At 49.0% G+C, this 21,553-nt stretch overlaps 1 protein-coding gene and 1 long non-coding RNA gene across 3 annotated transcripts; one reads left to right on the top strand and one right to left on the bottom strand.

Moving 5' to 3' along the window:
- The first annotated feature begins 1,444 nt into the window (after positions 1 to 1,444).
- LOC118653986 lies at positions 1,445 to 1,607 on the top strand. The gene is made up of 2 exons (XR_004966935.1): positions 1,445 to 1,502; positions 1,574 to 1,607. It is a non-coding gene; the product is annotated as an uncharacterized LOC118653986 (long non-coding RNA).
- Positions 1,608 to 11,910: 10,303 nt separating this feature from the next.
- On the bottom strand, positions 11,911 to 20,535 carry WDR13 (WD repeat domain 13). Of its 2 annotated transcripts, none has more exons than XM_036305439.1 (10): positions 20,389 to 20,535; positions 19,973 to 20,052; positions 18,997 to 19,237; positions 17,760 to 17,869; positions 17,510 to 17,640; positions 15,915 to 16,222; positions 14,962 to 15,142; positions 14,719 to 14,860; positions 12,520 to 12,638; positions 11,911 to 12,183 (listed from the first exon to the last, which is right to left on the bottom strand). In XM_036305439.1, the coding sequence occupies exons 2-10, from the start codon at positions 20,011 to 20,013 to the stop codon at positions 11,999 to 12,001; spliced, it is 1,458 nt and encodes a 485-aa protein (XP_036161332.1). In that variant the 5' UTR covers positions 20,014 to 20,052; positions 20,389 to 20,535; the 3' UTR covers positions 11,911 to 11,998. The 2 variants fall into 2 exon arrangements, with proteins under 2 accessions (XP_036161332.1, XP_036161331.1); XM_036305438.1 differs by lacking the exon at positions 20,389 to 20,535 and adding an exon at positions 20,163 to 20,305.
- Positions 20,536 to 21,553: the final 1,018 nt, after the last annotated feature.

The raw sequence follows: 21,553 nt of genomic DNA, 5'->3' as shown, positions 1-21,553 counted from the left end.
CTGATCCCCACTTTTCCTTTTTAGAGGGGTTTCTCTTACCTTCTACCCCATGTATGGGGCCAGACAGTTCCCCTGATGAACTCTAGTACTTATACTTATGGGGCTATTCCAGGGCTCTCTGGCCAGCTCCAAGGGGTGCGACCTAGCAAATGGTTCACTTCTGCTGGCTAATGTGGCTTTCTTTCACAGGATCACATGAGACTGGGCCATCAGTATGGTGGTGACATGCTGATTTTGAGTGATTCATTCATGTCGTTGACAGGCCATGTTCAGAGCCCTGGGTCTGAACAGGCCACTGCCAACCTTTGGGCTTGAGCTGCACTCGTAGGCCCATGTGTCAGCTCTCACATGTCAGTATTCCAACTGTGGGGCTACCTCCTGTCTAGAGCACCCAATGGTGGGCAGAAGGCTCAGTGTCTCCCCTTGCCAAATAAGGTCACATACTCAGGTATTAGGGGTTAAGATTGAATAATTTCCTAAAGAAAGGAAATTATTCAAGTTTTGCCACTGGCCACCCGGCTGGCATGGCTCAATGGTTGAGCGTCGACTCATAAACCAGGAGGTCATGATTCAATTCCAGTCAGGGCACATGCCCAGGTTGCAGGCTTGATCCTCAGTACGGGGTGTGCAGGAAGCAGCCAATCAATTATTTTCTCTCTCCCTCTCCCTTCCTCTCTGAAATCAATAAAAAAATATATATTTTTAAAAAGTCTTGCCAAACAGGTGTGACTCAGTGGATGGAGCGTTGGCCTGCGGACTGAAGGGTCCCAGGTTCTATTCCAGTCAAGGGCATGTACCTTGGTTGCGGGCATGTGCCCAGTGGGAGGTGTGCAGGAGGCAGCTGATCGATGTTTCTCTCTCATCGATGTTTCTAGCTCTCTCTCTCTCTCCCTTCCTCTCTGTAAAAAATCAATAAAAATATATTTTAAAAAAAAAAGTCTTGCCCCTGGCACCCAGGGCAAATCATTCCCTCCACAGGCTGTCCACCGGGTATCAGGCCATGTCTACCTCCTCTAAGGACTTTTGAGACTATAGCCCCCCAACTCCAATGCAGTCTCTTGGCTCATCAATGTGGGGGGTATCATGCTTCTGCAGGTCAGTCTCAAGACATGCCAGATAGGAATGGACATTCTTTGCACAAATGGGACTTCTCTTCTCATTCTGCCAGAGCCCCTTGCTTTCCTCCCAACTGCTGATGGTGTGTGGAAAGCAAGGGCGCAGTCAAGCTTGCATCCTAGGAATGCAGGGATTATTGTTTAAAGAGTTCAAGAGAAGAGCCAGTTAGAGGGTGTGTTTTTCTACATTTAGTCTATAAAATTCCAGACAGTAAATTTAACATGACCAGAAAATGAAGCCTTGTTCACATTTTCTTGCTTACTCTGCATCATGTTTGCTTTTGTGGTCCTTATCAACAAAGCATCGTCACAATTTCTGAAGGAGGAGACATCATTGGAAGCCAGTGTTTATGGGCAGCCCAACGAATGGTGCAGTGACTGTCACAGGTAAGACATAACCAGCATTAAAGAAATGGCATTAGGGAAATACAGAGGCCAGAAGATTTTTATTTTCCCAGTATAAACAGGTTCTAAAGAGCCATGGCCTTGCGAGTAAGAAAGGTGTTGCTACCCTCTTGTGGTGGGAGATGAAGTTAGCCAAGAATGTCACATCTGACAATGAAGAACATCAAGAATATAAGGAGATGGTTCCTGGACCTGAACAGGAGGAGTTGGAGCCTGGACACTGTGAGGATTCCTCAGGTGCATTAATTAGACAATAAACAAGTAAGGAGGTACTTCTTCTTTGCACTTTGTTCTAAATCATCAATAAATCACAATAACCCGGTCCTCGTGGCTCAGTGGTTGAGCATCAACCTATAAACCAGGAGGTCAGGGTTCGATTCCTGGTCAAGGCACATGCCCGGGGTTGTGAGCTCAATTCTCAGTGTGGGGCATGCAGGAGGCAGCCAATCAATGATTTTTTCTCATCATTGATGTTTCTATCTCTATCCCTCTCCCTTCCTCTGAAATCAATAATAAGAAAAACATCATAGTAGCTCATATGGACCCATGATTTTGTAATAGATTTTTATTCAAATTACTTATATAGTCACAGGTCTTGTGAAAAAATATTTGTCTAGGGCCCCACACACCTTAGGGGCAGTGTGGTAGGCAGCCTCCAAGGTCGTCCCCCATCGCCCCCCCCTCCCCCGTCCCGCCTGCTAGTGTTCATGCCCCTGTGTAATCCTCTCCCTTTGGGTGTGGCCTGGATTTATGGACTCATTTCTAACAAAGAGAATACGGTAGAAAGGATGGGATATCATCTCTGAGGTTAGTTTATAAAAAGATTGCAGCTTCCATCTTAGGTGTGCTCTTTCTCCCTTGGTTCTCTCCCCCTTTTCCCTCCCTCGGTTGGAGCCCAGCCAGGGTAACGAAGTCCAGGCTGTCCTGTTGGAAAAACCATGTGGAAAAGCGAGGCCGTGGAAGATGAAAGGACACACGGAGGGGAGCTGAAGCACTCCAGCCAGCAGTCAGCATCAACCACCAACCATGTGAGTGGGCCTTCTTGGCAGTGGACCCTGAGGCCCCAGATGCAAATTCCTAACAAACCCTGAGCCACAACTATCCAAGCCAGCTGCACCCAGATTCTAGACCAATAGAAACTGTGAGATAATACATGTTTGTGGTTTTAAGCCATTCCAAGAAAAAAATGTTAGATAAAATGTCTCTAAGACCAATGATTAAACCTATTTCCCCAAAGACGTCAGTGAATACTATATCTGATTTATAAAAATGGGTGACAAAATGGATGAATAATTTTTTCATGAGGAAAAAATATTGAGATATATAATAATCCTAAGACATAGCATACATAATATACCAAGAATATTAAGAGGGCTCAGTAAGTCTGGAGTAGGTTCTAAACATATATTTATATTTAAATATATTTTTATTGATTTCAGAGAGGAAGGGAGAGGGAGAGAGAAATAGAAACATCAATGATGAGAGGGAATCATTGATCAGCTGCCTCCTGCATGCAACCGACTGAGGATGGAGCCCGCAACCCGGGCATGTGCCCTTGACCGGAATCGAACCCAGGACTCTTCAGTCCCGAGGCTGATGCTCTATCCACTGAGCCAAACTGGATAGGGCTAAATATCTATATTTTAAGAATACTTTCTGGGTACGTCTGATGTACATTGAGAATCACTGGCGTAGATGCTAGATTTATTTTTTTATTTTATTTTTATTTTTTGAAGGTGCTAGATTTAAATAAAAGGAGTAAAGTTGTGACTGCTAATTCTTTTTTATTTATTATTTTTTATTGATTTCAGAGAGGAAGGGAGAGGGAGAGAGAAAGAAACATCAATGATGAGAGAGAATCATAGATCAGCTGCCTCCTGCACACCCCCTACTGGGGGTCCAGCCTGCAACTCGGACATGTGCCCTGACTGGGAAAGGAACCATGACCTCCTTATTCCTAGGCCTATGCTCAACCACTGAGTCATGCCCGCCGGGCACTGATAATTCTTTGCTGCTGTTGTCTTAGATCCGTGGTCGGCAAACTGCGGCTCTTTGGCCCCTTGAGTGTGGCTCTTCCTAAGCCTTAGGAGTACCCTAATTAAGTTAATAACAATGTACCTACCTATATAAATTTAAAAAGTTTGGCTCTCAAAAGAAATTTCAATCGTTGTACTGTTGATATTTGGCTCTGTTGACTAATGAGTTTGCCGACCACTGTCTTAGATCATCAGGCAAAATACCACCAAGACTGTCAAATATAGGAAAACTCAATGAAAATGTTTTATAAGAGTTTTGGTCAGTTTTTCCTCTGAGTTTTGACATTTTTATGAAAAGCAAAGGGTACAAATCTCCAGAGGATTCTCATATAGCATGCACTTTCTAAGATGTTTATGTTAGCATTTTAACCATACAAATGTAACCTAAGGAAAGCAGAGGATCTCTCCTGACTGGCCAGCTCTTCCCATGCAATTCATCAATAGTAACACGTCAAATAAGCTGAATTATTTCTAGCATTTTTTAATAGGGCAAAAGAAGAGATCTTTGTGAAGGACCCTGTTTGAAATCTCAATGATAGTTTTAGGCGCAAAAGAGATCCTGAAAATTGAATTTTATGTTATTGTTTTTCAGTATTTAAGTCCGATTTGGGCACTTGATAAAGATAGGATCACAGGTGTCTGAGAAACAATACTGGGCACCTTTTGTTTGTTTGTTTTGTTAATCCTCATCCTAGGATACTTGTTCCATTGATTTCTAAAGACAGTGGCAAGGAGGGAGGGAGGGGGAGAGAGAGAGAGAAACATCTATGTGAGAGACATACAGCCACTGGCCACCTCCCACATACGCACGGACCGGGGAGGAATGAACCCGAAACCCAGGTACATCTCTTTGACTGGGACTCAAACCCTCCATCCTGCGGGAATCAACGCTTTAACCACTTAGCCACACTGGCCAGGGCAATGTAAGTAAAGCGACAATAAAACATAAAAAGGAACATAGGAAGCAATACTATTGTAAAAAACAAGTGAAAAAACTTTGTTCTTTTTATTTTTTCCTTCAAAAATCAATAACAATAAAGTCCATATAAAGCACAGAAAATTATTCTAGAGAAAGTCTTCACTATCTAGGCAGATTAGATTGAAAGGAAAAATGACAGTTCATGTTGTGGGCGAAGGCAATAGACGGTACACCACCAAGGAGATGAGCACACAAGCCCATCAAAATCGAACAAACTATGATAGCAACACAGCTTCATTCAAAACTCAGGTATTAACCCTGGCCGGGTAGGTCAGTTGGTTTGGGCATTGTCCTGATATGCCAATGTTTCGGGTCCCATCCCATCAGGGCACATACAAGAATGAATCAACCAATGAATGCATAAATAAGTGGAACAAAAAATCTCTCTCTCTAAAATCAATAAAAACATTTTTTTAAAGTTCACAAAATTATGCTTAGTAATCAGTGTTTCTGTTTCCTACCTGACATAGAAATGATCTGGGCATCTAATGAATCCATTAATTAACTCAGTCTAGCATCAGTCTAAGTCAGGGGTGGGCAAACTTTTTGACTCGAGGGCCACAATGGGTTCTTAAACTGGACCGGAGGGCCGGAACAAAAGCATGGATGGAGTGTTTGTGTGAACTAATATAAATTCAAAGTGAACATCATTACATAAAAGGGTACGGTCTTTTTTTTTTTTTTAGTTTTATTCATTTCAAACGGGCCGGATCCAGCCCATGGGCTGTAGTTTGCCCACGGCTGGAAGTTCTCAGTTACTTAAAGATCTTAGAAATGTATAATATATATATATATAATGTTTATCCTCACCTGAGGATATTTTCCCATTGATTTTTTTTTAAGAGAGAGTGGAAGGTAAGGGGAGAGACAGAGACACAGAAAGAGAAATATTGATGTGAGAGAGATATGTCAATTGGTTGCCTCCCCCATGAGGCCGACCAGGGCTGAGGAATTGAGCCTGCAACCGAGGTAAGTGGCCTTGACCAGAATCGAACCCGGAACCCTTCAGTCCATGGGCTGATGTTCTATCTACTGAGCCAAACAGGCTAGGGCTTAAAATATGTTTTTATTTATTTCAGAGAAAGGAAGGGAGATAGAGAGAGGGATAGAAACATTAATGGGGATTGTGCCCACTACCCTGGCATGAGTCCTGACCAAGAATCAAACCATGACCTCCTGGTGCATGGGTCTGTGCTCAACCACTGAGCAACACCAGCTGGGCCTTGGAAATTATCTTCAAGCAGACGTACTACAAAATTCAATTGCTGTTGAAATAAATTTATCAGAATAATGATTCATTTGAGTCAAACACAAATATATATTTTTCATATCTTAAATAATACATTGGAGTAACAGCTGCTTATTTGATCAGTAAACCTGTATAAATTTAGGGGGGGGACCCCCAAGTACTGTAGAATCAAATGTACATTTGTATTATACTTAACATTGATAATCAGATAAAACATAATTGTTTTAATTAAACCAGTTAGTAAACTGGTTTCATTTGCAAAGATTTACCTTAATTATGTCAACCTGGATTTTGTAAAAGTCTCTAAGTTAGTTTATGAAAGAAGAATTTTTTTCAAGTCTACCACACATCCATGTCCTCATTTTCTTGGAATTTTAGGAATATTTGATTTGTATAAGTGCTTAGTTCTTTGTATATGCCAATCAGAACAGAGCTTTTTTAATTTAAGAGACTTCACAAAATAATTTGTTGATGCCTTCCGGAGACAGGAAAACGTTATGCACACACATAATATTGAATGAATGACAGACACATAGACTCAGAGCACTTAAAACTTCAATTCTAAAAAACAAACAAACAAACAAAAAAAACACTTCAATTCTACAGAGGCAAGAGCTGCAAGAGGTACAGATTAACAAACCAGATGCTCTGTGGTATCTTGCCCATCCATCCATCCATCCATCCATCTATTCATTCATTCACTCACAGAGCTCCATTCATTTATTCACAGAGCTCACCAAACAGTCAGATCATAAACCAAAATCCCAATCATTGCTGCCACAGATGGGAAATAACTTGGCTACAAACAAACCAAAAACGAACATTTAATACACAGCTGAACAGGCAGCGTGGTCTGGCCTCGGCTGTCTATTTTCCCTTATTTGATCCATGTGGGGAGCAGGGTGGTGATATGCAGTAAAAATGTCTTTTTCATGCACTTCGGTTATTGACTGCTGCTGGGAAAACCCTTGTAAAACTCCACACTTAATCTCTTTGCACTCCTGCTAAGAACTTGTGGCTCCCTCCCTCCTGTTACCATGTGAATCCAGCTGGTTATTTCCTCAGCTCCCACGCCAGCCCATCATCTGTCTGAATATGCATTGAGGCCATGGCCCTTACCGCGTGTCAAACAAGCAAGGCCAGGAGTGACGTCTGCTCTGAGTGTGCGTCACTGGATGGGTTTCAGGGATCACTGAGGGCAGAGGTTTTGCGTGTTTCTCTTTTTTATACATTTTTATTGATTTCAGAGAGGAAGGGAGAGATAGAAACATCCATGATGAGAGAGAATCATTGGTCAGCTGCCTCCTGCACGCCCCTAACTGGGGATGGAGCCCACAACCAGGGCATGTGCCCTGACCGGGAATCGAACCGTGACCTCCTGGGCGGTTTTGCCTGTTTTGTTCACGATTATATCCTCCTGACAGTGCCTGGCACAGTGTAGAGACTCAGTCAATACGTCAGAAGAATAAATGAAATGACTGCCGAACCCTCAGCTGAGTCTGGAGGAAGTGGAGGCAGAGTGGTGAGGCGACTGGCTCAGGACCGTGGGTTGAGTAATGGAGGAACCAGGATTTTACCTGGGTCCCCAGTTACGCACCAAGCGGCATATTTGTTTATCTTCACAGCGCCTTTCCTGGCACCGCCCAGCGCCGTTTCAAGGAAGTGCTCACTGGGCAGCTGTCAGTCTCTCAGGGTGGAGCTCAGCTTTGGAGCACATGGTGACTGAGCTGGGCAGAGGTACAGAGTTGGGCATTTCCTCCCAACAGGGCTGTGCTCTGACTGGCAATGCCTGCTCCAGAGCTGACCACTGGGCCACCGAGGCTTCATGGGGCCTGCATTGCAGTTCAGCTGTCCCACACTTGGAGTAATACGCACTGGGATGTGGACCCTATGTAGAATTGGCACCATAAGGGCATTGCTGGTAAAATAACAGACGCTCAGATTCAAGGTCAGGACTGAGGGTCCTAAAGGTTGGATTGGAGCAAAAGGGCACTGATCATAGTGGAGAGAATCTCAAAATTCAAGGTCAGATCAGAAGACAATAGCTGGTAGAATATCATTCAGAAGCCCTGGTTTGAGAATTGACCAGTGGTACACTGATAGGAAATAATTACCTAAGGCCCAGGCCAGAGAGGCTTCTGATGAAGTAAACACACAGATTGCAAGTCAGACAAAGGACATGGAACAGTTAATGGAGGCCTGGAATTGAGGCAAGACTTGAGTGGCATTGGTGGCAGAATGGTTAAGAGTTCCAGATCTGATGTTAAACCAGAGGCACAGTGATGATGGATAAATTAACAGAGGCCCAAATTTGACCAATAAGATTATTTTTATGATATGCTCATTATTTATTGAAGATGATTGTATTTATGTATTTATTTTTTAAAGTTTTTTTTTTTTTTTTTTTTTTTTAATGTTTTTTTTTTTTTTTTTTTTTTTAAATATGTTTTATTGATTTTTTACAGAGAGGAAGGGAGAGAGATAGAGAGTTAGAAACATCGATGAGAGAGAAACATCGATCAGCTGCCTCCTGCACATCCCCTACTGGGGATATGCCCGCAACCCAGGTACATGCCCTTGACCGGAATCGAACCTGGGACCCTTCAGTCCGCAGGCCGATGCTCTATCCACTGAGCCAAACCGGTTTTGGCTATTTTTTAAAGTTTTTAAAATTGGATTTGAGAGAGAGGGAAAGGGAGAGAGAGGGAGAGAGAGAGAGGGAGAGAGAGAGAGAAACATCAGTCATCAGCTGCCTCCTGCATGCCCCCTACTGGGAATCAAGCCTATACTGCAGACATGTGCCCTGACCGGGAATCGAACCAGCAACCTTTCAGTGCACAGGATGACGCCCAACCAACTGAGCCACACCAGCCAGGGCTGAAGATGATTTCAAAGCAGGATGTCAATCAACTCTGCCACCTCTGAATTTTACAATGAGAAAACCTCTAAAGTCATGTATAACAACATGTATAATCAGCCATGTTGAATCCAGACTCAATAAAGAACATGAAGAGTGTGAAGGAAAAAGTGTTAAAGAACAGTGAAGCCCTCCCAAATGATCTTGCCCATCCCTGACTTTCGATGGAACCCAGCATCCTTTTGGTGTTGCGAGCTGTGCAGAAGTTAACAGGGCAGGCCCGAACTGGTGTCCTTGGAAAGGTCTGCTTCAAGGTGAGCCTTTGGCTGGCATTTGGAAACTTCGACTTCAGAATGGGCCTCACTACTCTACCTATTCCTATAAGCACTGTGGTTTAAGCTGAACACCTGCTTCCCTCTGGGAGTCTGGGAGTTGTATATGTACCAGGAAGAGGTTGCCTAGATGACCAGCCACCAATAGAAACCCTGCGTGCTGAGTCTCTAAGGAGCTTCCCTGGTTGGAAACATTTTGTGTGTGTTGTCACAACCCAGGGCTGGGGGAATTAGTGTCCTGAGCAACTCCATTGGGAGAGGATCCCTGGAAGTTTGTGTCCCTGGGCTTCATCCCATGGGCTTTTTGCCCTTGATGGCTGATCTCTGTATCTTTTTGCTGGAAGAAATCATTGCCATGTATATGCTGAGACTGAGTCCTCTTAGCAAATCATTGAGTCTGGGTGGTCCTGAGGACCTCCAGCACACATATATACATGACCTTGATTATGAACAGTCCAGCTCTCTGTTGTCCCCATCTCATCACCATTTACCTTAGGGTCTCTGAGATGGAAGCACATTAAGTCCTCAAAGTCATCAATAGGTTCTATACTTTAAGCAAAGCGACATATAACAAAACCAATTTTACCACAGGCTAATTGATATCGACAAGAGTTAAGTTTCTATGGCATCTTATCCACATTATCGCAAAACGACATTGAACAAAATAACGTTATTCAAGGACCTGCTTCTGGCTACAAGTAACCACACAGCCAAATAACAGTGGCTGGAACAAACAGGAGGTTCTTTTCCTCCCTCAGCAAGGCTGCCGGTGTCAGCTCAGCAGCTCAACAATGTTGGCCCAGGTTGGTGTCTCTGTGACTCTGTGGACTGACCCTGAGGTCTCAAGATGGTGTCACGCTTCCCACTGATGCTTCTGGACATGGCAGCCTATAGAGGTGGAGGGAAGGGAGCAGCTGGACCAAGAGCCTCTGACATTTCTGGCAACTTTGACATTTCCTGATGACTCAGGTCGTTGACAAGGGATTTGGGTTATCTATCCCCCCGTCTATCCCCCAAGCTTTCTCTTCTCACTCAGTGCACCCCTCAAATACTGAACATCACTTGGTGGCCTCTGAGTAGCTCCGGGACTTGACTTGGGGCCCTGGGTGGGCATGAGAGGAGCTATGGGTGGTTTGTGGTTCCTCTGGGGATAGAGAGAAGCCCCATGTCCTCCACTCCTAGCAGAAGCCACTAGCTCAGCCTTAGGGTCCATGGTTGCTCCTGCCCTGCCTGGCATGCACTCCAAGCCCTCAACACCTTTACTCCCTGCTTCTGGACAACAACCCGATGTACAGACAGGTGTGGGGCCCAGGCAGTGGCTGCCCTGGGGCGGGGATGGGGGAACCTGGGCGTCCCTGAGGCAGCAGAGTCCAGCAGGCTCATAGGATTAAACCCTGGGGTAAAAGCCAACATTCGCCACCTCAACTTCTCCAGTGCCCCTGGCGCAGCTCCCTGTCATGCTCGCCTCAACTACTGCAGGGTCTCCTGACTGACCCTCCTGCTTTTACCCTTGCCATCTGTTCTTTTCACGGCACCCAGAGGGATCCTCTGCTCAAAACCTTCTGGTGAACCCTAGCCGGTTTGGCTCAGCGGATAGAGCATCGGGCTGCGGACTGAAGGGTACCAGGTTTGATTCCTGGTCAGGGCACATGCCTGGGTTGCGGGCTCCATCTCCAGTGGGGGTTGTGCAGGAGGCAGCCAATCAATGATTCACTCTCATCATTGATGTTTCTATCTCCCTCTCCCTCTCTGAAATCAGTAAATATGTTTTTTAAAAAAGTTCTCAAGGGCCCTGACCGGTTTGGCTCCGTGGATAGAGCGTCGGCCTGCGGACTCAAGGGTCCCAGGTTCGATTCCCGTCAAGGGCATGTACCTTGGTTGTGGGCACATCCCCAGTGGGGAGTGTGCAGGAGGCAGCTGATCGATGTTTCTCTCTCATTGATGTTTCTAACTCTCTATCCCTCTCCCTTCCTCTCTGTAAAAAATCAATAAAATATATTTAAAAAAAAAAAAGTTCTCAAGGTTTATGGCATCTATGAAAACTTTATTAAAAAAAAAAAAAAAGTCCGGTGACTCATGCCTCACTCAGACAAAAGCCCACGTTCTCCTCATGGCCCACAAAGCCCTCCAGGATCAGGCTGGGCCAACCTCATTACTTCCCACACCAGCCTCTGCAACCACCCTTCGGGCACGTTCCAGCCTCAGTGCCATTGCACTGCTTTTTTCTGTCTGGAATGCTGTTCTCCCCCAGGTACCATGGCTCCCTCTCTCACTTCATTCGGATCTTTTTTTTTTTTTTTTTTTTAAATATATTTTATTGATTTTTTACAGAGAGGAAGGGAGAGAGATAGAGAGTTAGAAACATCAATGAGAGAGAAACATCGATCAGCTGCCTCCTGCACATCTCCCACTGGGGATGTGCCCGCAACCCAGGTACATGCCCCTGACCGGAATCGAACCTGGGACGTTTCAGTCCGCAGGCCGACGCTCTATCCACTGAGCCAAACCGGTTTTGGCTCATTCGGATCTTTGTTGATATTTCACAGTCAGGAATGTCTTCCTGGGTTACGACACACAAGGGCCCAACCTTCCACTCCTGCAACGCTATCTCCTGTCATCGTTTTAGTTTTCCTCGCGATGCCCACTTTCAGCTGGCCTATTATAGATTTCTGTTATCTACCTGCTTCCACTAGAAAGCGAGCTTCCCCCGAGCCTAGAACAGTTCCTGACCCACAGTACACACTTCGTAATGTCAATGCACAACTGTAAAACCCTCAAAGTGGTGCCTCTGACAAGGCAGATAGTCAGTGAATGGTTGTTGAATGAGAAAATAAATCAGCACATGCATGAATGAATGAATAAGTGAACCCCATCCCATTTTGATCCCACAGCTGCCCTCTCCCCTCTCCCGCCCCCAGCCGCCCTGGGAGCCAGCCATGGGCATGAACACAGGAACTTTATTTACAAACACAAGGTTGGAGCATGGGCTGGGTGGGAAGGTGGGCATGGCAGGGCCAGGAGGCTCCTACTTCTGCTCCCGCCGCCAGACGATGACCATGCCGCTGGCGTCACTGGAAGCCAGCAGGCTCTCGTCGCAGTTGAAGCTGACATCCAGCACAGGGGCACTGTGGCCCTGCAGCTTGTTCACTGCAGCCTTGGCTGCCCGCTCCACGTCGAAGAAGTGCACGCACATATCCTCGCTGCCCGTCACTGCGCAGGTGGGAAGGAGAGGCCCTCAGCAGGTGTTGCAGGAGGTGGGGTGACCCAGGGGGAAGTCTCTGAGGTCCCAGCACGCCTGGGGGGTAGGGGGACCCATTCCTAGATGGCCCTTTTGGTTCTACATCTAGAGACTGAGGTCTCTCAGCTCTCTGGGAGGTCCATGCCTCATGCCGTGAGGTTTCTGAGCTGGTTGGGGCTCTGTGTTCAAAGTGGAAGGCTGGTAGGGTGGGAGAGGTCTCAGGATGTCATGATGTCTGAGCCAGATCAGCACCAGCCTGGTGTCTGCTTGTCCCCGGCCACCCAGACACCCAACCCTATGGGACTCACCCACACAGGCGCCCTGGCGGAAGGACATGAGGGGGCAGAAGATGCTGCGCACAGGGTGTGAGCTCTGCTCAATGGGGAAGCTCCTCTTCAGCTGCAGGGTCCCCTCGTTGTCCACCACCCTGAGGGAGAATGAGAGCAGGTCAGGCGCAGCCTCAGGCCCCGAGGGGGGATGCGTGCTGTGCTAGTCCGTGTCCCTGTCCCTGCACCGAGTTCTTTCAAGGTTCATGAAATCCAGTCCTGAGACGACTGTGTCAACCTGGAAAGCATGGCTGGTGTGGGGTTTAGTGACCGTTTGGACACTCTATCCAGTGGTTCTCAACCTTCCTGATGCCGCGACCCTTTCATACAGTTCCTCATGTTGTGGTGACCCCCAACCATAAATTATTTTCGTTGCTACTTCATAACTGTAATGTTGCTACTGTTATGAATCGTAATGTAAATATCTGATATGCAGGATGTATTTTCATGGTTCGCGACCCACAGGTTGAGAACCACTGAGAGAGCCTCTGCGCTGTAATTCACTAGTTACTCTTCCCAAGGGTCTCTAAGTGCTCTGGCGCTCAGATGGGCACAGAGAAGAAATGGCTGACTACACTATGGCACCTGTGTACTGTGCACACCACCCAGCTGTTCAAAGGAAGGAACCAAAGCTACTGCAGGTGGTCCATAGGCATCGTTTGGTGAGAAAAGAGAGACGTGGGAAAGGGTGCAGAAGGAACCCACATCCATAAAACAATGACCCTCCTTTGTGGGTGTGTGCGCGCAGAGGACTATGGGAGAGGGAACAAAGTGTGGAATGGAACATTCGAAGTTGTTAACATGCTCAACTGTGGCAGGCAGTGGCCAAGATGGCAGAAACGAGGAAGAGAGAAGGCAGAGGATGGGGGAAAGAGAGCAAAAAACTTAGGAGTACGCTTAAATTAAAAGTTTCAAAGGAGAAGACAAATAAAATAGTAAAATGGCAAGCATCCTGTCAGGCAGTGGTCTTCAGACATAGCTGGATAATACTCAGGGAACTTTTTAACATACCAATGCCCAGCTTGCTCCAGAGCTTCTGAAATCCTTGGCCCCATCTGGCTGGCATGGCTCAGTGGTTGAGCATCAACCTATGAACCAGGAGGTCACTGGTTCAATTCCCAGTCAGGTCAGGGCACATGCCCGGGTTGTGGGCTCAATCCCCAGTGTGGGGCGTGCAGGAGGCAGTTGATCAGTGATTCTCTCTCATCAATGATGTTTCTATCTCTCTCTCCTTTCCTCTCTGAAATCAATAAAAATATACGAAAAAGAAAAAAGAAATCCCTGGCCTGGAGTAGGGCCTGGCCATGACTTTTTAAAAAAATATTATTTTTATTGATTTCAGGATGGAAGAGAGAGAGAGCGATAGATTAATGAGAGAGAATCACTGATCAGCTGCCTCCTGCACTGGCCCTACTGGGGACTGAGCCCACAACCTGGGCATGTGTCCTGACCGGGAATCGAACTGTGACCTCTTGGTTCCTAGGTTGACACTCAACCACTGAGCCACACAGCTGGGTCTGGCCATGACTTTTGAAGCCCTTCAGGTCATTCTAACATGTGGTCCAGGCTAAGAACTGCATTTGAGTAACATGATATATGTGAGGACAGTAAACCTCCCTCCTCAAAAAAAAAAAGGAAAATGGGTCACTGCTCTATGGGGCTCTAGTCCATGTTATGCCTCAGTTTGCTCATCTATAAAATTGACATGATAACAGCACCCACCTCACAGAGCTGTTATGAGGCTTAAAGGAGGTGATATGCATGAGGTGCTTTGAATAGGACCTGGCCCCAGTAACTGCTACCTAACTGCTAGCTACTGCCATTACTTTTTTTTTTTTTAACACATTTTTATTGATTTCAGAGAGAGGAAGGGAGAGGTAGAGAAACATCAATGAGAGAGAATCTTTGACCAGCTGCCTCCTGCACGCCCCCTAGTGGGGATCGAGCCTGCGACCCGCGCATGTGCCCTTGATCAGAATTGAACCCAGGATCCTTCAGTCCACAGACCGACGCCCTACCCACTGAGCCAAACCGGCCAGGGCTGCCATTACTTTTTACTGCTACTACTGAGGTCATCATAATATGAAGATGAGGAGGAGGGGAAAGGGGAGGAGGAGGCTGGACCTCCTCATTAAGTGAAGTAAGCTGGAGGAGGGAGGAGGCCGGAGGAGGGAGACCCACCTGTAGAGCAGCAGCTTGTTGAGGCAAGCATTTATGAGCAGCGAGGGGTCCCGGGCCTCGCGGCTGACCCAGGAGCGGGCAGAGATGCTCGTCACAGGGCTGCCCTCATGTACCACCAGGCGCTTGGCTTTGGTCAGCTTCCCTGCGACAATGGAGGGGAGAGGAGGCAAAAGTAAGGGCGAGGACTGCGTACCAGGAGGGCGGGAGTGCGAACACTCGGATGTGGGCCTGGGGCCTGCCTACCTGTGGCCATGTCGAAGAGGAAGGAGAAAACACTGCCTCGGTCATCCCCTGCCCAGAGCAGCCGGCCAGGGGCATCAAAGGACAGGGCCAGGACACGGCCTGTCAGTTTGCTGGAACCACCCTTCACCTTCTTGCCCGTGGAGATGTTGACGACATGCAGGTTTTGCTTGGCATTCCCCACCTATGGATGAGACCCACAAACCATCATCCTGCTCCCAGCCGGTCCCTCCTTGAGTCTGACCACCGTGGGACTGCTATTAATGGGACCCGCTTCTCTCTGCTAGAGTCTGATTCCAGTAGGGCCATGGTGGGTAGACTAGAGGTGACCCAGGCCCATAATCCTCCTGAGCCAGCCCTTCTGATAATCTGACCAGAGCACACAGCGCGGCAGTGACTACAGGGGTCACAGGACCATCCTAGGCCCACGGTAAGAGCTCCCTTGCTGGTCCTTCCTGGAGCCTGATCCCACTGGGGCAGGGGCTGCTTCTACATCTAAAAGGATCCTGGAGACAGGCTCACTCAGCCAGTTCCCCCTCTACTCCCTCTCACGGCCAAGCCAGACTTCATTTCCTTCCCCCACTGCCCACCCTCTGACTCTCTATCCTAGGGTCGACCCACAATGGAGCTTCCACTGAGACGAGATGAGGTTTCCATCTAGTCATCCTGCTCCACAAGCAGCAGCCCCTGCAGGAAATGGAAGGCCTACTGCTGATGGGACCAAAGGGGTGGCAGACCCCATGACCCTACCCCCTGACTGGTCACCCCTGGTGTCTACCACAGTGAGGCCATCCCAAACCAAGAACTGCATGTCCCTATTCTGACTGGATTCCGTCTGAATCTGACCACCAGGGGACTATGGCGATGGACTAGAGGGGATCCCCCCACATTAATGCCCTAGAACAGCTCTCCTGGCCCAGCACCCCGCCCTCGGCGATGGCGCCCTGGAGCCTGACCACAGTGAGGTTGTTGTTGACCGGCTGGAAGGTGCAGCAGAGGAGTTCAGCGCCATCGGGGTCAGGGATCTCCCGGATGCAGCGGCCGTCGTCAGAGGCCCAGATGCGCATGGTAGCATCGAGTGAGGTGGACACGAGGATGTCATTGGAGAGGGACCAGGCAAAATCGGAGACACCGCGGGTGTGGCCCCGCAGCACACGGAGCACGGTGGGTGGAGCGGGCACCAGTTGACACAGGGAGATGCTGCCATCGAGTGAACAGCAGGCCAGGCGGTGCCGGTCGTCATTGGCGAAGCGCACCCTTGGCACTGCAATGCCAAGGAGCCACTGGTAGGAGTCAGCACACTCACCAGGCGCTTTTGTTTATAAAAGGTTTTGCCAGACCAGTGTGACTCAGTGGTTGAGCATAGACCTATGAACCAGGAGGTCACGGTTCGATTCCGGTCAGGGTCACGTGCCTGGGTTGTGGGCTTGATCCCCAGTAGGGGGTGTGTATAATTTGGTTAAGATATATACATTTTTCTTAAACTATATTTTTATTGATTTCAGAGAGGAAGGAAGAGGGAGAGAGAGATAGAATCAGTGGTGAGAGTGAATCACTGATTGGCTGCCTCCTGCACACCCCCTACTGGGGATCGAGCCCACAACCCAGGCATGTGCCCCTGACCGGATGCTCTGTCCACTGAGCCAAACCAGTTGGGGCTAAAAATATATCTTTTTTTAGAAGGTTCTGACGTGTGAGCTGAGGGCAGGAACCCACCGCACCAGGCACAGTGGCCGCAGCAAAGGGCTTTCCTTGACTGACAAAGGGGGTTGGAACCCCGGAAAGCCTTCTGCTGAAAGTCCCGTGCATCTTAGCAGGTGCGTAATGGACTGCAAGACTTCTGCAACCTCAAAAGGCCTCCACATCTCAGCAAGCACTTTGCAATTACCAAGGTCTTAGCAGTTTGCAAGACTCCCTCTGACCTCTGCAAGGGGATTTCTCTGCAGCAGAGGCTTTGGACTTGTTCAAGTGACTCACGACCCCAGAAGCCTTCTGCAAAGGGCTCTTTTACACTGCTGAGCCCCCTCTTTAAAAAAACATTTTTTTTCTTTTGTTAATCCTCACCCGAGGATATTTTTCCATTGATTTTTAGAGAGAATGGAAGGGAGGGGGAGAGACAGAGAGAGAAACATCGATGTGAGAGAGACACATCGAATGGTTGTCTTCCACACAGCCCTGACCAGGGACTGGTTGTGGGCCCCGACCAGGGATTGGTTGCCTCCCGCAAGCTCCCCAACCAGGCCGGGATGGAGACTGCAACTGAGGTATGTGCCCTTGACCGGAATTGAACGCAGGACCTTTCAGTCCACAGGCTGACACTTTATCCACTGAGCCAAACTGGCTAGGGCTGCTGAGCCCCTTTAGGGTAGACAAAATACCCAAGATTTTGCAGGCCACTTTGCAGAGGGCTTTTAGATTTGTGGAAGGTTTTAAGGGTTGGCAATTTCTCCTTCGGAGGTGGGCCAGACTGCATTCCAGAAAAGGATTCAATGGGTGGTTGTGACAGTTTGGGCAAATTCATGGTGATGGGACCTGCCATCTACTGGCTCACCTGCCTCGTCCACGTGCTGGTCAAAAACATGGTACATGCCCGCAAAGGCGTAGTTCTCACTCAGCGATGTGTCCCCAGCCATGGCTCGACTTGCTTCTGCTGCTGATGTGGGGACCACACTGCCAGGGGGCCTGGGCCCCAACCGAGGGAGGAGGTGAGAGGAGATAGGTTCTGGCATTCAGCCTGCCATTGCCCCATGGCTCCTTTCCTTCTCACAAACCCTCAGCCCTGCGCTGTCCCTGGTGCATACCTGTCCTCATAGACGGCACGATTCATCTGTGCCTGCAGCTGGTAGGAACCTCGGCTGACGGAACGGCGGTGTCCACGGGCCCCCAGGGCCCGAGGATCATCCTCGAAGTCCTGCAGAGAGGATCAGGGTGGGTCATCTTATAAACAGCCCTCAAGAACCTGTGAGGTCTAGAGCCTTCAAAGTATACCCAGAACCAGATCCCTTCCCACCCCGTCCCCTGCCACCACCTTCACCTACCTGTACCATGGTGGCCTCTGCACTAGTTACCCTGCTCCCACCCTTGCCCCGCTCAGGAGATACTCAATAAATGGTCTCTGAACAAAGAATGGCCACCTCCCAGGAAACCACTCAGCTCAGTGTCTTGCTTCACTCAAGTCTCAGATCAACCTTCACCCCCTCAGAGAGGCCTTCTCTCATCATCCCCATCAAAAATAGCTTCCTGCTTGGCCGGTATGGCGTGGCTCAGTGGTTGAGCATCGATCTATGAACCAGGAGGTCACGGTTCCATTCCCAGTCAGGGCACATGCCTGGGTTGCGGGCTGGATCCCCAGTGTGGGGCACACAGGAGGCAGTCAATCAACGAATCTCTCTCATCATTGATATTTCTCCCCCTCTCCCTTCCTTTCTGAAGTCAATTAAAAAATATATATATCTATAATAATAAAAGGGTAATATGCTAATTAGACCAGACATCTTCCGGACGTCATCCTGGACATCCTTCCTGATGAAGCCGGGGCCTGGGGGAAGCCAGCCCGGGTCCCGGGTGCCTGACGGTGGCCGGAAGAGGGAAGCCTGGGTCCTGGGTGCCGGAGGGAAGCCGGTGCCGACAGCCGGGGGGAAGGAAGGCCTACTCTTGCATGAATTTTCATGCATTGGGCCTCTAATATATATATATATATATATACTTCCCTTTGTCTCCCACACCAGTTGTTTTATCCCCCGAATCTGCCTTATTTTTTGCATGTTAGCATGTATCACTATAAGCCATGGTAATTATTGACTTGTTTATCTGGTTTGCTATGATTACTGACCTAGTTATCTTGTTTATTGCCTACTTATCAACCTGTTTATTTATTGTCTGTTTATTAACTTATCTCATATATTATCTCTTTTGCCCTCTATTCATCCTAAGAGCTTAGAGCAGAGCCTTGCGCATAGCAGGTGCTTGACAGGTCTGTTGACTAAATAAACATGGAAGCAGGTGGTATGCACGGCAGGCGGCGTGGAGGAAGCTCACCTCCATGCGGTCGAGAGTAGTGCGGCTGCTGCGGACGATGCTGTTGCTATAGGCACGAGCACTGCCTGGCTCCGAGAGGGGCCCGTAGCGCTGGCCCAATAGCTGCCCACGCAGCCTCAGGTACTGCCGCCGCAGTGCTGGGGGATGCCCAGCCTTGGCATTCTCCCGCAGTAGCTGGCTGCGCCGCCGGATATACTGTGTCCGAAACTGTGGAAACGTTGGTGTGCGGTACGCGTTGTACCTGTGATGGCAGGAGGCAGGCGAGCAGCAGGCACAAGACAGATGGAATCAATCAACTCAGAGGGTAGGGAAGGAGCATGAGGTGTGTGGCAGGGAGGGGTCAGGATGGCAAGTGATCAGCAGTGCTGATGGGGGTTCCTCTGGCAATGTGCAAGGGTGCGTCTACAGTAATAATGAACATGGAGAAGAGGTCACGCGGGGACAAGGAGCGCGGTCTGCAGCTCTGCTGAAGTTGGTATGGGGTGACTGAGTCAGTGTAGACAATGGGAGGGGTCAGTGTGACATGGTGATGGGGGTTAATGTGGGGCAGTGGCGGGGGTCAGTATGAGATGGTGATGGGATGAGACTGGGGAAATGATGGTGGTAAGAGAAGTCTGGCGAACAATGGTGGGAAATAGGATGTCACCAGCCTGAGCTCCATCACCTTCCCCCCACGCCCCCACCCCCGACTCCCGACTCCCCACTCCCGCAAAGGGTCTGATAACACAGCCTCCTTTGCGCATGCCCACATCTGACCGCATTTTCCCAGCATGCTCTTTAAGACCCGCTCTGGCCAGCCCTCGCAGAGGGCAAGCTCGCACACCCTGACACTGACACTGCGCATGTTCACCTCCGGCATGCCCACGCAGCCGCGTAGAGCAAGTTCTCCGCCCAGTCCTCCGCCCAGTCTCACTTATGCCATTGCCCGTGCACCACAGTAACTTCCGCTCCCATGGGATCCGACCCCACGCCTCACCTCGCGTCTACTGCTAAGACCTGCTGCCACACCGCGGCCATTACCCGGCCTCCTCTTCCGCCGCGTCCGCCCGCGGGCGCCTGCAGGACAAGGGCCTGGAATGTCAGGGTCTCAAGTGAAGGGGTCTAGTTCCGCCCCTTCTGCCAGGCGATCGTGGCCATAGACAATGCGTCCCTCCGCGCCGAGATACCGTGAAATCACATCGAGCTGTTAGCATGGTCAGCACTCCAGCCCTGTCCAGGCAGCTCCGGGAAGACTCACAGCAGCGACTCAGACCTCACTCCGCCCCCCCGGTCGCCATAGCAACGCCCCTCCCCCAGCCTAGCAACCCTGCCCGGCCTTCCCCACCCACCTTGCCCCCACCTCCCCCGCCTTCCCTTTTCGGGTCCAAGACGGAGCCCTGGATCAGGGACCACCTCAGGGGCTGCCTCCGGCTCTCCGGCTCGCAAGGCCCCCGGGGCGGCCCTGAGACCGGCGTCACCCTTCCCTACTGTCTCCTCCCTCTCTCAAGCTCCAGGCAAGATGGCTGCCTGCTGCCAGGAAGAGCTGCCAAGCGTAGAAGGAACGGATAGGAATCCTCCCCGAAGTGTGGGAGAACCACGCAGGCGCACTAAGGGACGGTGGCTTCCGGCACAAGGGCGGGGGCTCCGCCCCTTAAATTCAATCCATTCCCACCCCCTACGGGCCCTTTTTTATACACAATAATGTCCAGGGGCAAAGATGCGAATCACTCACTAAAAATCAGAAATATGACTTTCAGAAACAGAAACAGGTTTTTCTTTTCTAAAATATATTTTTGTTGATTTCAGAGAGGAAGGGAGAGGGAGAGAGACAGAAATATCAATGAGGAGAGAGAATCATGGATGGGCTGCCTCCTGCACGCCCCACACTGGGGATTGAGCCCACGCAGACGTAGGCCCTGACCAGAATCCAGCCGGGACCTCCTGGTTCATAGGTCCATGCTCAACCACTGAACCACGCAGGCCAGGCCGATTTTCTTTTAAAGGAGTGGTGTATAAGCTGCTTTTTAGCAGCACAATCTTAGCCAAGCAAGATCTGAAGCATAGAATAAAACCATCACACATGCACAGGCCCCCTACAAAGTTCTCCAGTTCTTAGAGTGATTGATGGGCCCCTGGACATCCCCGGATGAGAAGAGTCTGTTCTATGGGAAGGATGGGAGTGTGTGTGTGTGCGCGCACGGAGGGTGGGGGTGGGGGTGGGGGTGCCCTGGGCTTGATGCTCCTAGGCAACGGTTTGGGCATGAGTCTGCAAATAATTAGGCACAACAATCTCAGGAGCCTATCCGAATCGTCCTTATTTCAACTTCTACCGGAAGCTGCATCTCTATTCATCTTAAAGTGGTCAGGATATACAATTTACAAAGTTGAAATACAAGGTTTAGTAGCTTCCTATTGGATCTTAACATCAACTGCTACAATTCTCAAAATTGTGATTTTTTTACATGATTTTTATCACAAATACCATAATCTGAAAAATGTTCTAAAGCCACCTGAAACAAGGAGACACATCCAAAAGCATATTGCCACCCTGGCCAGTTTGACTCAGCGGTTAGAGCAT

The sequence above is a fragment of the Myotis myotis genome, unplaced genomic scaffold (assembly GCF_014108235.1).
Source record: "Myotis myotis isolate mMyoMyo1 unplaced genomic scaffold, mMyoMyo1.p scaffold_m19_p_4, whole genome shotgun sequence".
NCBI classification, from domain to species: domain Eukaryota; kingdom Metazoa; phylum Chordata; class Mammalia; order Chiroptera; family Vespertilionidae; genus Myotis; species Myotis myotis.
The sequence above is the reverse complement of the archived record's forward strand: the minus strand, read 5'-3'. Positions and strand labels throughout refer to the sequence as shown.

Bases quoted from the DNA above. Each gene is read 5' to 3' on its own strand.
- WDR13 (XM_036305438.1), bottom strand. From the start codon at position 20,189: ATGCTAACAGCTCGATGTGATTTCACG. The intron at 20,053-20,162 runs GTATCTCGGCGC...CTTGTCCTGCAG, and splicing joins CAGCTCGATGTGATTTCACG to GCGCCCGCGGGCGGACGCGG. The intron at 15,143-15,914 runs GTCAGGCTCCAG...TCTCATCCATAG, and splicing joins TCAACAACAACCTCACTGTG to GTGGGGAATGCCAAGCAAAA.